The sequence below is a fragment of the Malus sylvestris genome, chromosome 2 (genome assembly GCF_916048215.2).
Source record: "Malus sylvestris chromosome 2, drMalSylv7.2, whole genome shotgun sequence".
In the NCBI taxonomy this organism is placed as follows: Eukaryota; Viridiplantae; Streptophyta; class Magnoliopsida; order Rosales; family Rosaceae; genus Malus; species Malus sylvestris.
Window position 1 is genome coordinate 13,480,546 of NC_062261.1, and position 13,823 is coordinate 13,494,368.

The window sequence follows — 13,823 nt, forward strand, 5'->3', positions numbered from 1 at the left end:
AATATAATAATATATAATCAGTTTCTTTTTGGCTTATTTTTCGTAATTTCCAAACTCAAACTTAATCTTAATTTTCTTGTAAAACAAAAAGAACCGTCATTTTACATTCTAAAACTCAAAATTTTCTTTATTTTGGCTTTTTTTATTTGTCTATTCAGTCAAATTTATTAATGTGACGTTCATGTAGGCAATAAAAATATGAACTATCTCAGCTCTAGAATTAACATGAATACGACACAAATATAAATGATTAAGCTTAAACACAATACAATGAAACCCGAACAAGATCCATTGTCACCCGACTAACTAATCATGGCAACGTGAAGCACACTACTAGTTGACAGTTCTGTAGAATCTGATCTGTACAGTGAGTTGCACCCAAATCTTTTCTCCTATTTCTCTCTTGTCAACCAAAACACCCTCCCGTTGTCAGAGTCAGTGGCAGTCCATCTTAACCTGCCGACACGTCCCCAGTAGCCCGCAAAACCTCCAAACATATACAGACAAACCAAAACGCACCCCACACACCGGCGCACATTAGCACCAGGCACTGATGACTCAACGAGACAGGGACATTACATACCCTTAGTGTTGAAGACTGTGGACTGTGAAGGCGACCTGGTCTCACTGAGTCACCGAGTCTCGCGCCGAGCCCTAACCAGTTCAAATTTTGTAAAAGCGGGATTAGGGTTTTGATTTTCATTCCCCTTTTCCAGTTTTTTATTTTAGTTAAGTTTCTTCTGGGTTATTCACAAATGGGGAGGCCAAGGTGCTACTTGGACATATCCATTGGAGGAGAGCTAGAAGGAAGAGTAGTGGTGGAGCTCTACAATGACATTGTCCCCAAAACAGCTGAGAATTTCAGAGCTCTCTGCACTGGTGAGTTGGGCATTGCCCCCCACACCAATGCTCCTCTGCACTACAAGGTCTCTCTCTCCCTCTCTCTCTCTTCAAAAGATTCAATTTTTGTTTTTGGGTTTTTGTTTTCTCATTGTTACATTGTTGGGTTTTGTGTTTTTTCACCGTTTAATTGCTGGGTTTTTGTTTAATTTCTGTGTGCATTTGCAAGAATGTCCAATCTTGTCAATGGGGTTGAGTTGCAATAAGAATTGCATTGCATTTGGTTGCAGGGTGTTTGTTTCCACCGCGTTATCAAAGGCTTTATGATTCAAGGTGGAGACATTTCGGCTGGAAATGGCAGTGGGGGAGAGTCGATTTACGGGTTGAAGTTTGAAGATGAAAACTTCGATATAAAGCATGAGAGAAAAGGAATGTTGTCCATGGCTAATAAAGGCCCTGACACCAATGGCTCTCAGTTTTTCATTACCACCACTCGGACTTCTCATCTTGATGGAAAGCATGTTGCGTTTGGGAAGGTCATCAAGGGCATGGGTGTGGTTCGTTCAGTTGAGCATGTGAACACGAAGGATGGAGACTTGCCTATCCAGGAAGTCGTTATTGCGGATTGTGGGGAGCTTCCTGAGGGAGCAGATGATGGGGTGTGTAACTTCTTCAAAGATGGTGATGTTTATCCTGATTGGACTGCTGATCTTGATACAAAACCAGAGGACATTTCTTGGTGGGTCACGGCTGTGGACACTATTAAGGCCATTGGAAACGAACAGTTCAAGGTAATGAGATATCTAATTTAATATCACAACTATGGTAAATCATGTCATACATTTCATTCACTAATACCAATAGCATGATTTTTAATCTTTATACAGAAGCAAGACTATAAGATGGCCCTTAGAAAGTATCGCAAGGCTTTGCGCTACGTGGATATATGCTGGGAGCTGGAAGAAATAGATGAAGGTAAGCCAGTTGCTTTGCACTAGAGAGTGTCCCTTACTTTCTTTGATCATCTTACGACTTTATCTTTGTGATTAAACAGAGACGAGCTCCTCTTTGCGGAAGACAAAGTCCCAGATACTTACTAATAGCTCAGTAAGAATTTTCATTTATCAAATTTGAAAGCACCTGAATTTAAATGAAATTCTCTAGGAAACCCTTTTGAAATGAAAACAAAATTACTTGTCTGGGACTCTGGATAAGTAAACCAATTTCAGTTAAGTAGTGTAAATGACAATTTGCTGAACTATCGTTATGGCGAAAGTGTACATTTATCAGTGGTAGTGATTGACATAGAAATTGTATAACAGTAACTTAATCATACTTAAATTAAGCCTCTTGGACAAAATGAAAAGTACTGTTACTTCTGAGTTTCTGTGAAGAGTCCATGAGATGAGTGATACCTAAAATACAACTATGAATATAGTAGTTGGGCCTGCTCTTTTCAATGTTAATACTTCTCTGAAGACTAACTTGATTATACTCAGGAGTATTCTGTATTCTTTTGTGGTACATTTTTTTACTGTCATCAACCAAAAAGAAATATCTTTCCCTTTATTCAATTGATAGATAGGTGAGTTTTCTGTTCAGGCTTGCAGGTTGAAATTAGGAGACCTAGAAGGAGCATTGTTGGACACAGACTTTGCATTGCGTGATTGGGAAGATAATGTGAAGGCTTTGTTTCGCCAAGGCCAGGTAATAATCTTTAATTGGCAAGAATTCATAATGCCCTCTGGCTGCTGTTTATGATCTAACTTTTGTGCATCTTGCTGGCTGCAGACCTATATGGCACTCAATGACATCGACGCTGCTGTCGAAAGCTTCAAGAAAGCACTGGATTTGGAACCAAATGATGGTCAGTGGGGTTACATAATTTACCTAACTTCATACTGGAAAATAGGCTCTTTTATGAACTAGGTTATTCTTTCTTTTAATTGGTAATGTTTGCCAAGGTTGGGCTTCCTGAGATCAGAGAGCTGTTACATTATTGCTGTGCCAATCTTGAAGTGCTTTATATTATTGTCTTTCAGATTTGTAGTTAAAGTAAAGTTGCATATTTTTTCCCAAACTGCAAATCAAATTTTGTGCGAACCTCAATGTACATTAACTCGACTGTGGTTGGTTTGTGACTAGCTGCTGCAAATAATCAAACCCCTATGCTTTCATAGTTGATTTCCTAGACCAACTATACATTATACAATCAATGATAGCTTCCTGACCTTTCATGATTTTATTTTGTTCAGGAGGAATAAAGAAAGAGCTTCTGGTTGCTAAAAAGAAGGTTAGTGAGCTTCATGTGTTCTATATTTTTTCGCCAAACAATGGATGCTTGCTTTGTTTCCTTCCCTTTTCTATAAGATTTGAAAGTAAAAAATTTGCACAGGTTGCGAATAGGTCTGAGCAAGAAAAGAAAGCATATTCTAGAATGTTTCACTGATAATGCAGTCACATGGTAAGTTTGTTTCTATCAGTATTGCTTTGTTACCAACCAATTTTGGGGCTGAATGTTTGTTCATGCTATGCACAGAGGCTGCACATAGTACGGATAAATTTTGATTCCTTCTGCACTGTCAACTGGTTTAAAGCTATTCTGTTAAAACTCTTAGTTGGCCCCGAGGATATCTCAGGTACCATCAATCTTTTACCCTTTTGTCATATTGTAAATGGCCAGACTCTTGTAGGCAACGCTTAATGTTTGTGGTATTCCCGATGGGATACCTATGTCCTTCTGAAAGATTATTAACTTTCTTTTGTGATCTTATCGATCTGATCATTGGTTGGTTTTTGTAGTTGTAACAGTAATGATTAAACTCCATTTTGAAATGCTCTAAAAAAGAACCCAATTTGAAATAGCTTAATATCTTTGCTCAACTTTTAATGGAGCTTGCTCCTTTTTCAGGCCCTGTAGAAAGGCCAAGACAACTAGCAGAAGACTTGAGGGAAAATCAGAATACTCTAGCTTAAATCAAATTTTGTTCCAACTGCATTCGCCTTTTGTTAGACTAGCACATACGACTTTATTGCTGTTCGAAACTTGATTGCTGGTCTCTGAATTCCTACGAAATCATCCAAACAGCCCTTTTATCCTTAAAAAAAATTGTCTCATTTTTTGCAATACAGATGGTTTGTTGTTTGCAGATAACTTTTTATTGTTGATGCTTCTAGATCTTCGGTTTCTCTGATTTGTCTTGGCCATTGCCTTGTTCTGAGCTTGAGGGAGTGTATTCTCTCTGGCGTTCACTTGGCCTCCCGTCCTGATTCTTGGATCTCCATTGTGTCCATCTCCACTTATACTTTCTTCTTCAATTTCCCTTTCTCTTGAAAATTTCTCCGAGAGTAATCTGTTCAATTTTTCCAAAGCTTTGTTTCTGCTTGCCTCTGTTGCAAGCTTCTGTTCTGATGCAACCAAAACACGCCAGTCTGAAAGAGAATTTTCATCTTGAGCTCTTTTTGCCAAGGCATGGTACTCTTCCTGAGTGAGGCGGACGGTGGTTTTCTCCATTTTTGAACAGTTTATGTATCCAAGTGCTACTGCTTTCGATGCACCAAGCGCGTCTTTTTCTATTCGTACAGCTTCAAGTCCAAGTTGCAGTGTTCGCAGAGTCTGTCTCCTCAGATGAAGGGCTTGCTTCAATCTTGATCTTGCTTGTAATTCTTCATCTGCATCGTACTTAAACCTTTCCGTCTCTTGACGCGTTTGATCCAACGCCTGATTTATTTCATTGACCATCCCCGTCGCCTTGTGTCGTTCCTCCTTTTTGGATTTGATGCTCTGGATTGTCGTCTCAAGCTGTGCTTCAAGGTTCGAGATGATACTGGGCGTGTCACATCGTTTCTCAGCAATTTCAAGGCCGCATTTCAGCAGCTCAAGCTCATCAGTCAGAGGCCTGGAGTCTATCCACGCCTGCATGGCGCTCTCTTTAGCTTTCTTGAGCTCCTCTTTGGTCTTAATCAGTTCCGCCATCTTAGACCCCACTTTGTCTTCGCTTTCGTCCCACTCTTTCGATTTGTATGAGTATCGTTTCGCTCTTTGCTCGTCGTACAACTCCATACGCTCTTCGTACTCGGGGGTTCAGAAACCCTGCCTGATCATTTGCCTCCATTGTTTGCTTATAACAACATTTTCCATGTTTTGTTGTTTGTGATATCTGTTGCTTCTGCTTGTTTAAGCTGTTCATGTATTTGTCCGGCGGGAATTCCAATGTTTCAAATTTATAGATAGATTCAAAATTGACGTTCCTAGCTGTGCTTTGTTGTCACCGGGTCTTCGTCTGAAGAAATGTCCGATGCATTAGTTTTGCATGAAAGCCGTGCGGCACGTAGTGCTTGTAATGCCCGACCGCTAGATTACGTGTTCGTGTGGCAACACAAACAAGCGGATCGTCGTATGGTTTGTATACCGCCAGCTGTACACAAGAATCTCTCTTGTTTGTTGTACATGAGTGCCCTTTTATAACTTAGAATTGTTCTCCTACTTTACATCAACCACTAGCTAGGTCTTTCTTGATTTCCATTTTTATTGAATATTTTGTTTTAATTTAGGAAATTTTAGGAGATGGATATGAATCAGTGGTGGAGCCAAAATTCTTTGTAAGAGCGGACCTTTCATATTGTATTGAGAAAAATTTCGAATTCACAACATAAACAATCGAAGTGATCTTCATAAAACTAATTAAAATAACCATTAAACTTAATAGAGAGAATCAAAAGAAGTGCATAATATAATTAAGTGAGAGGTAGAGAGCAGGAAACCAGTAAAAAATTTGAAATTATACGAAGAAAAATACAAAGAAATTTGATTTGAATTGTTTGGCTAAAGAAGGAGGGCTAAGAGGAAGATTGCAAATAATAGTTGATAAGGTTGCTTTAGAAATAACATTAAAGTCAATTTTGAAACTCCATCCCTGAGTTTCATTAAACCATAAAGACAAAACAAACAAGTTACAAAACTGTTAGAAAAATGTAAGACACGATGTCGTTTGACTCAGCTTCTTCATGAGGACCACCCATCTTCTTCCTCACGTCTCACGGTTCTACAACTGCAGGCTTGAGACTGCTAGAAATTTCTTACACAGTGGTCAAGATGGGACGGGAACCACCATGGTCCCTTAATGACTCCACCCATGAATATGACAAGAAAAATAGTCTGTGTTTTATCCATCTGACCGATTTGGTCCATGTGTTTTTAATTTAGTCAATTAAGTCACTATGTTTAATTCAGTGCGCCAATGTGCTCTTTCCCATCCAATTATTACTCAAAGTTTTACAAATTTATTTGAAATTGATTAAAACAAATAAAAATTAAAGAAGAAGAAAATTAGAAAAAAAAACTCACAACAAAAGATTGAAATCCTCCCGCCTCATACCTCACCATGAGGCTCCACTGTCCACTCTAATCCCAGCCACCACCACGACGATTACCCAACCAACCCAAGCCAACACCCCAACCACCATTTCGACCAAAAAAAAAAAAAAAAAACCCAACCACCACGAATACCCCGAGCAACCAACCATTCTACCTATCTTAAGAAATCTTCAAAACACTATTCCCCATCAGCCATCGAATTTCGTTTCGTTTCTCCATAGATACCTCATTGTTATCTCCATGGTTACGTCGTCCATACATCGATCTCCACCTTCTGCTCCCATGCACGGGTGTTGACCCCATATGAGCCCTATCTTCGCACTCTCATCAGTCACCATCCTCCAACTATGTCAATGTTTTTTATTTATTTAAAGGAATATTTTTGAAATATCATATGAACTTATATATATTTTTTAATTTGTTATATGAACTAAAATTTTAAGCGATTTGTCATTCTAACTTTCCGAAAGTATTAATTTGTCATCTCCCGCTAACTCCGTTAAGTTTTCTTTCCAAAAATAGCCATGTGCCTCGCACGTGACTTATGTTTAGGGTTATTTCGCACATTTCAATATCTCACTGCCCTTTTTATAAGTTGTGTTCGACAAAAATAATTCTAAGGTTTCTAAAAAAAATAAAAAAAAGGGGTTAAACCAGTATACAAGGATCTGAGAGTTTGCCGTTCGAAAAAAAGAGAACGACCTGCACTTGCTTTTCTGTATTTCGAAGTGACTTAAAAATATAGGGTCATTGAAGAACCTCTAGTCTATGGTAAAGCTGGATGATATTCTTATGTTAAAATGTCTTAAATAACCATGAACATAAGTTATGTGCAAAGCACTTGATTTATTTTAGATGGAAAACTTAATGGAGTTAGGGTTAGATGACAAATTAATGATTTCAAAAAGTTGATATGAAAAATCGCTTAAAATTTTAGTTCATATGACAAATTGGTAAAAGTGCATAAGTTCATATGACATTTCAAAAAATTTCCCTTTATTTAAATATCATTTTTTTAATTGAGCTTTTTTATATTTATTAAAGCCTTAAGAGTATTAATAATAATTTGAAATGAAATTCTAACAGTAAAGTAACAGAATTAACCATATTTACTAACAGAGTATAACACATTTTAACATTTAGGCCAATATTTTGTGGATGTATAAATAGGTGACACAAAGCCATTCGTCCAATTTCAAATTCATGTATCGTCCTTTAATTTTTTTTCAATTTGATACAACAACTTATTATTTGGTACTAGCTAATGTCATACAACCGTCTCTTTTTTCGTCAATTTTTTTGTTAACTGCTACATGACTATAGCGGGCCTCATCTACTGTCACGTGCACCACTTATTTAGGCCATCTCCAACCGAATGAGGGCCCTCCAAGAAATTAATATTTTAATGAACAGTGCAAATCCATATTTCTTACCATCTCAAACCTAGGGGCCAGAGGCCCATAGGCCAAACATAGCCCTATGATAAAAAACCATCTCCAACCGAGGTAAAAAATCTTCTCGTTTTGATCCTCTTTATTAAAGTTCATGAGGGTTTAACTCTTAATTAAAGACTCAGTTTTTGTCGTCAACCGCATGACTGACGGATGAAGAATTTTCTGATGTTATTAATTATTTCGCGTGTTTGTAGGAGCCAACCCTTGTAATTAGTGTTTAATTGTAATTTTCTGACTGATCACTATTTTCTTACTACAAAGGATTCTTTGTATACGTAGCCAACTCGTAATCTATATATATAGCCGAGAGAAAAATAGACATCAACGATTAAACTCTAAATTCAGTTTATCTAAAGTTAGGGGCATTTTGGTATAAGTGTCTAAAATTTAAATTTTTTTTAATCAAACATTTATAGCTTTAAAAATTTTAATCAAACATTTTTCTACTGATTTTTAATTAAAAAGTTATGATATTTATTATATTTAATTTACCAATTAGTTCACAAATTAATATCACAAATCTCCTAAAACCACAACAAACATCTTATCTTATCTTCAAAAGAGTTTCTTTTAGCTCATATATATATTTGAATTCTCAAATACATAAAATATCCTATTAACATACATTTATGAGATATAGCATCCACATATATTAAATATAACGTACCAATCATTTAGTACGTTATATAAATTTCATTCGGGTAAGTATTAGTATTTTGGTAAGTTATAAAATATTACTTTTGGTACATTATGCAATTATTTTTTTGATACGTACCAAGTTATTAGTACTTTGTGTTATCCTTATTTTGGTACGTTATGTTATGAATTTAAAAAACACTTAAGTTAAGAATACACTTGGACTATAGGGTTTAAAAAAAATATTCGTTTTGAATTGAGGAGTTGGATTGAGGAGGAATTGAAATGAGGTGGAATCATAATCAAATTCATGTTGAAGTTGTTTACTAAAACTGTCTGGAATCGGAGTAGGAATGATGTTGAGTCCATATAAGTTTTTTACTAATTCACTTCAATCGGAATGAAAACTCGGTTGATTACTATATTGCCCTTGCATAAATAAATTATTTCCATACTAATTAATTAAATTTATATAATAAAATTCATCTATATAAAAATATATAAATAAGTTTTATTTATTTATTAAAATATTGCATGAATGATGTTGAATCCATATAAGTTGTTTACTAATTCACTTCAATCGGAATGAAAACTAGGTTGATTACTAAATTGCCCTTACATAAATAAATTATTTTCATACTAATTAATTGAATTAAATTTATATAATAAAATTCATCTATATAAAAATATATAAATAGGTTTTATTTATTTATTAAAAGATGGCATAATGAGTGTCAAATGAAGGGCAATGTTAGGATAATAAGAAACAAGTGCGGGCATAATTGGTAAATAAACTCCATTCCGGATTCCTCAAGTCACAAGGAATTGAAATACCTCCCTTATGTATGGAGTCCAATTCCTCCAAAATTAGGAGTTGGATTCCTTAATGCGTGTGGACCCAACATGTATTTTGATTCCCCAAGATTACGTAAACAAAGGTATATCCCGTAATCGGAATCCAATGCCATAAATTGATTCCGATTACGGGTACGTAAACGTGTCATTAGTTTCTTTGGAAGGACTGTTGCAAGTTGAGGTCTTTATAATTTTTTTTTAAATAAATAAAAATATAAAAGCGTGCAAGCTGGTTGAAGCTACATGTGAAGAAGTTTTTATCATGAATTCAAAGTCTTCAAAATATTCTAATACAGCAAAGGGTTTATGCATGTTTTGTATTAATACAACTTGTTGAGAAAACCATCGATCTCTTTCTCGGAAAGTTGTTTACACTTTTGTAAGTTTACAATATTAGAAATACAAAGACTCTTCTTCCTCTACAAGGTTTCTCTTTCTCTCACTAAAACTCCTTCTACATACTGTAAATCTCTGCAACATTCTCTGTTGCTTTATATGGTATCAATTGCTGCACAAGCTAAGTAGCTTGCGGTTCTTCAATCTTGGATCTCTTTTGCTTCCACTCAACTTAGTAAGTTTTATCGAGCTTTCTTGATTTTCTTGGGTTTTTGTGATTCCAGGGTTTTTGTTCTTCCCAAATTCTGCGAGGGTTCTTTCCAACGTGCACACCAAGTGATTGTTGATATTTCTCACTGAATTTACATCATAATTTCTTCTACAACTACAACAATGGTGACTGTAGCTCAATTGCAATCGCCGAAAACCTCTCTGATTTCCATAGTTTCTTCATCTGTCACGGTTAAGTTTGATGATTCCAATTATCTTACATGGAATTTTCAAATGGAGTTACTACTTGAATGCCATGGTATATTAGGATTTGTGGATGGCACACATCCATCTCCTCCTCGATTTGCAGTGTCCAATTCCTGTGATTCTGAGATTAATCCTAGTCCCTCATCCTCCATGACTGAAACTGATGCGTTCAAGATTTGGAAACTCCATGACAGGGCCTTGATGCAGTTAATTACTGCTACATTGTCTTTTTCTGCGGTGTCACGTGCAATTGCGAGTACAAGTGCTCGTGATATGTGAATTCGATTGAAGAAGCAATTTTCTATTGTTATGCAGACTACGATGTTCCAAATGAAGTTCGAATTGTAGAATATCAAGAAAGGCACCAACTCTATCCCTCAGTATCTTCAACGAATAAAAAAAGCTCGTGATTACTTATCTGCAACAGGAGTACATTTTGAGGATGAGGACATTGTTATCCTTACTTTGAATGGTCTGTCTACAGAGTATAATACCATTCGTTCTATTATCCGAGATAGGGAGAATGTGATTTCCATGAAAGACTTAATGTCTCAATTACTTGCTAAGGGAGCTATGGTTGATATGTTCCTGCTACTCCTTTCTTGTCTGCAATGGCTGCTAAGAATAGTGGGTCTAACGCAAAATAACCTATCTTGGGATCCTCTACTTCTCGTCAGCATTATTCTTCTGGGAATTCATCTCAGGGCATGTTATATGGGAATCAAGGGACTTATTTCAAGAACAATTACAATAAGAACAAAGGCAAGGGAAAGTACAATTACAACGATCTAATTTCCGGTTTGGGAATTCAAGGGCTTCTTTCAACAATTCTTCTCCTGGAATTCTTGTTAGGTTTTGGCTCGTCAATTAATGTCCTTTTCTGTTTAGGATTGTTTTAGGGAAAAAAAAAAGGTGCACCAATTCTTCTCCTAAAAGGGCTAGGAAAGAATCTTAGTTTCCTTATTCAATTTAGATTAGAAATCCTAGAAGTCTATTTGGAATTGGAAAGGAAGTCTAATTTCCTATTCCACTTAGAATAGGAATTATAATCTGTAAAGGACATGTAAACTGCACCCTATGCCTATAAATAAGGTGCGGCAAGTCTTAAATTGTAAGAGAGGAAAACTGTGACAGCTAAGACAAGAGAGAGAGATTAGTTCTAGGGGTTTGCAAAAGTTCTGTAATCTCTATTATTAATCAAAGGAGCAATGATTTCTCTACCTAGAGAAATCACAACTGGACGTAGGCATAAGTTTTGCCGAACCTAAAGATAAGGATGCCAAGTCATGACAGTTCATATAGTTTTAGGCAACCCATTATTCTTGTTACAACTGTATAGTTTGGTTAGGTTGTTATAATTTGTTACAGGATGTTAGAGGAAGTTTTGTACATGGCCTTGCCTATATATATACCTCCAATGTAAATGTAATTAAGAAGTTAAGTCAGTAAATGAGAAGAGGATTATTCAGTAAAATCATTCTTCTATTTCTTTTGGTTTCTTTATGGTATCCATCGCCGCCGCCTTACGGCCCTCTTCGATCCTCGTCTCTTCCGCTGTGTTTTCTTCTCCAATCTCCTCTCTGATCTTCGATCTGTAAGAACTTACCTGTGTTGTTCTCCGATCTTCAATCTTGTTGTCTTCCTCTTGATCTCTGATGGCGTCATCTTCTCCAATTCCGTCTCCGGATGCCAATTCTTCCTTCCCAAACCCTAATTCATCTCACTCCTACACATCTCTCACGATCCAAAACATTGGTAGCATGGTGCCGATCAAGCTCAAGCGTTCGAATTATCTGCCCTGGTGTGCTCTCTTTGCCCCAATTCTTCGTCGCTACAAGCTTCTTGGCCTCATTGATGGATCTGAACCTTGTCCAACGCCATTTTTACCAGATCGATCGATCAATCCTGCATTCGAGAGCTGGTATGAGAAGGATCAGAATCTTCTCATCTGGTTTAATTCAACTCTCTGATGAAGTCATTCCGTTCACTGTTGGTGTTTCTTCATCTAGAGATATGTGGCTTAAACTCGAGCAGCGTTTTGGTGGTGTCTCTGATGCTCAGATTCATCAACTTCGTTCTTGTCTTCAGTGCATTCAGAAAGGCTCTCAATCCATGACTAATTATCTGCAACAACTGAAGGAAATTTCTGATTCTCTCACTACCGCCAGAGCTTCGGTTTCAGACCGTGATCTTATTGCTGCTACGCTGGCTGGTCTTCCTGATGAGTTCGAATCGTTTATTGATTTTATCATGCTTTGTCTCTCTTCAACATCTCTTGATGAATTACATGGCCTATTACTCACAAATGAGCTTTCCATGAATCGAAGGAAGAAACTTGCCTCTTCTGCCCCTACTGAACCGTTTCATGCTCTTTCGGCTCAAGCTTCACCGCATCTTCTTCCTACGCCGCCTCATGTATTTGCTGTTCAACAGACACCATTTCACAACAATTTTCGCTATAATTCCAATCGTGGCAGGAACACTCGATTTTCCAACAATCGGGGACATAAAGGCAATCATCGGGGCAACTATAACTCTGGCTTCAACTCTGGTTCAAATCGTGGTCCTCATTCCAACTATCGTGGTTCATTTTCCTCTGGTGTTCGTACTTCTTACTAGATCTGTGGAAATCCAAGTCATGAGGCCATAGACTGCTTTGATCGAATGAATCCTGATATTTCTGGAAAAATCCATCCAGCCAAGTTTGCTGCAATGTGTGCGCATTATACATCCAAGTCCTCTCATCCTTCTTGGCTCATTGACTCTGGTGCAACTTCTCACATTACCAATGACATCGCCAACATCTCTTCTCCCTCTCCTTACACTGGTGAAGATAAAGTCTATATTGGTGATGGTAAAGGTCTGTCCATCAATCATATTGGTTCCTCTTTGTTACATACTCCTCATACTTCCTTTAAATTGAACAATGTCCTTCATGTTCCTCAAATGAAGCACAACTTATTGTCTGCTTTTCAATTTGTTAAAGACAATTCCTGTTCATTGACACTTGATTCTGATGGATCCTTTGTAAAGGATTGTTCTACGGGGAAGATGCTGTTGCGGGGACCGGTTAGAGATGACTCCTATCCTTTGCAAAGCTCTACTTCCACCGATATTGTTTCTTCCCGTTCTCCATCAACATTTGTCAGTTTTCAAGCTCCAGTGAAGATTTGGCATAGTCGATTGGGTCATCCCTCCTCTGCTATTTTTCGCAAAGTACTTTATAGTAATAAACTTGCACTGCAAGGTAAATCCTCCGTTGATTTCTTCTGCTCGGATTGTGCTATAGCTAAAAACCAGAAACTGCCATTTCACCCTGCTGGTTCATCTATTTCCCATAGTCTAGCTTTAGTTCATTGTGATGTATGAGGACCTGCCCCTGTTACTTATGTGAGTGGTTTTCAGTATTATCTGTTGTTAGTCGATGATTACACCAAATATAGTTGGTTCTTTCTTTTGAGAAGAAAATCTGAGGTGTATTCTACCTTTGTAACTTTCAACACCTATGTGGAAAAATCTGTTGGAAATAAAATAAAGGCTATACGTTCTGATTCAGGGGGTGAATTCACTAGTGCTTCTTTTCAGTCTTATCTTAATTTTCATGGCATTTCTCATCAGTTCAGTCGTCCACATACGCCTGAACAGAATGGTTGTGTAGAACGCAAGCATCGGCATCTTGTCGAGACAGCCAGAACATTGTTAGTTGCATCTCATGTTCCTCAAGTTTATTGGGTTGAAGCTCTCTCCACTGCTATATACTTGATTAATCGATTGCCCATTTCTGGTCTTGTGACATCTCCTTGGGAGTTACTATTTCATTCATTTCCCGATTATACTCGGTTCAAGGT

The 13,823-nt window shown here is 37.2% G+C and overlaps 2 protein-coding genes across 4 annotated transcripts; one reads left to right on the forward strand and one right to left on the reverse strand.

The window, feature by feature from the left end:
* Positions 1–357: 357 nt before the first annotated feature.
* On the forward strand, positions 358–3,967 carry LOC126613807 (peptidyl-prolyl cis-trans isomerase CYP40-like). 3 transcript variants are annotated; one of them, XR_007620198.1, is made up of 10 exons: positions 360–926; positions 1,131–1,631; positions 1,728–1,815; positions 1,895–1,947; positions 2,443–2,547; positions 2,632–2,707; positions 3,096–3,133; positions 3,236–3,304; positions 3,380–3,479; positions 3,752–3,967. XR_007620198.1 is itself a non-coding variant. In XM_050281406.1 (9 exons), the coding sequence occupies exons 1-8, from the start codon at positions 756–758 to the stop codon at positions 3,287–3,289; spliced, it is 1,086 nt and encodes a 361-aa protein (XP_050137363.1). In that variant the 5' UTR covers positions 358–755; the 3' UTR covers positions 3,290–3,304; positions 3,752–3,967. The 3 variants fall into 3 exon arrangements, 2 of the variants coding, with proteins under 2 accessions (XP_050137363.1, XP_050137362.1); XM_050281406.1 differs by lacking the exon at positions 3,380–3,479 and having other exon boundaries at positions 358–926; XM_050281405.1 differs by lacking the exon at positions 3,752–3,967 and having other exon boundaries at positions 3,380–3,710.
* LOC126601394 (WEB family protein At5g55860-like) lies at positions 3,917–4,816 on the reverse strand. Its single transcript, XM_050268107.1, has one exon. It carries the CDS (start codon positions 4,814–4,816, stop codon positions 3,917–3,919), a length of 900 nt encoding a protein of 299 aa, XP_050124064.1.
* Positions 4,817–13,823: the final 9,007 nt, after the last annotated feature.

Coding starts and splice junctions, on each gene's coding strand:
- LOC126613807 (XM_050281406.1), top strand. CDS start 756: ATGGGGAGGCCAAGGTGCTACTTGGACATATCCATTGGAGGAGAGCTA. Junction 1,816..1,894: donor GCTGGAAGAAATAGATGAAG/GTAAGCCAGTTG, acceptor GTGATTAAACAG/AGACGAGCTCCTCTTTGCGG. Junction 1,948..2,442: donor AGATACTTACTAATAGCTCA/GTAAGAATTTTC, acceptor TTTTCTGTTCAG/GCTTGCAGGTTGAAATTAGG.
- LOC126601394 (XM_050268107.1), bottom strand. CDS start 4,816: ATGGCGGAACTGATTAAGACCAAAGAGGAGCTCAAGAAAGCTAAAGAG.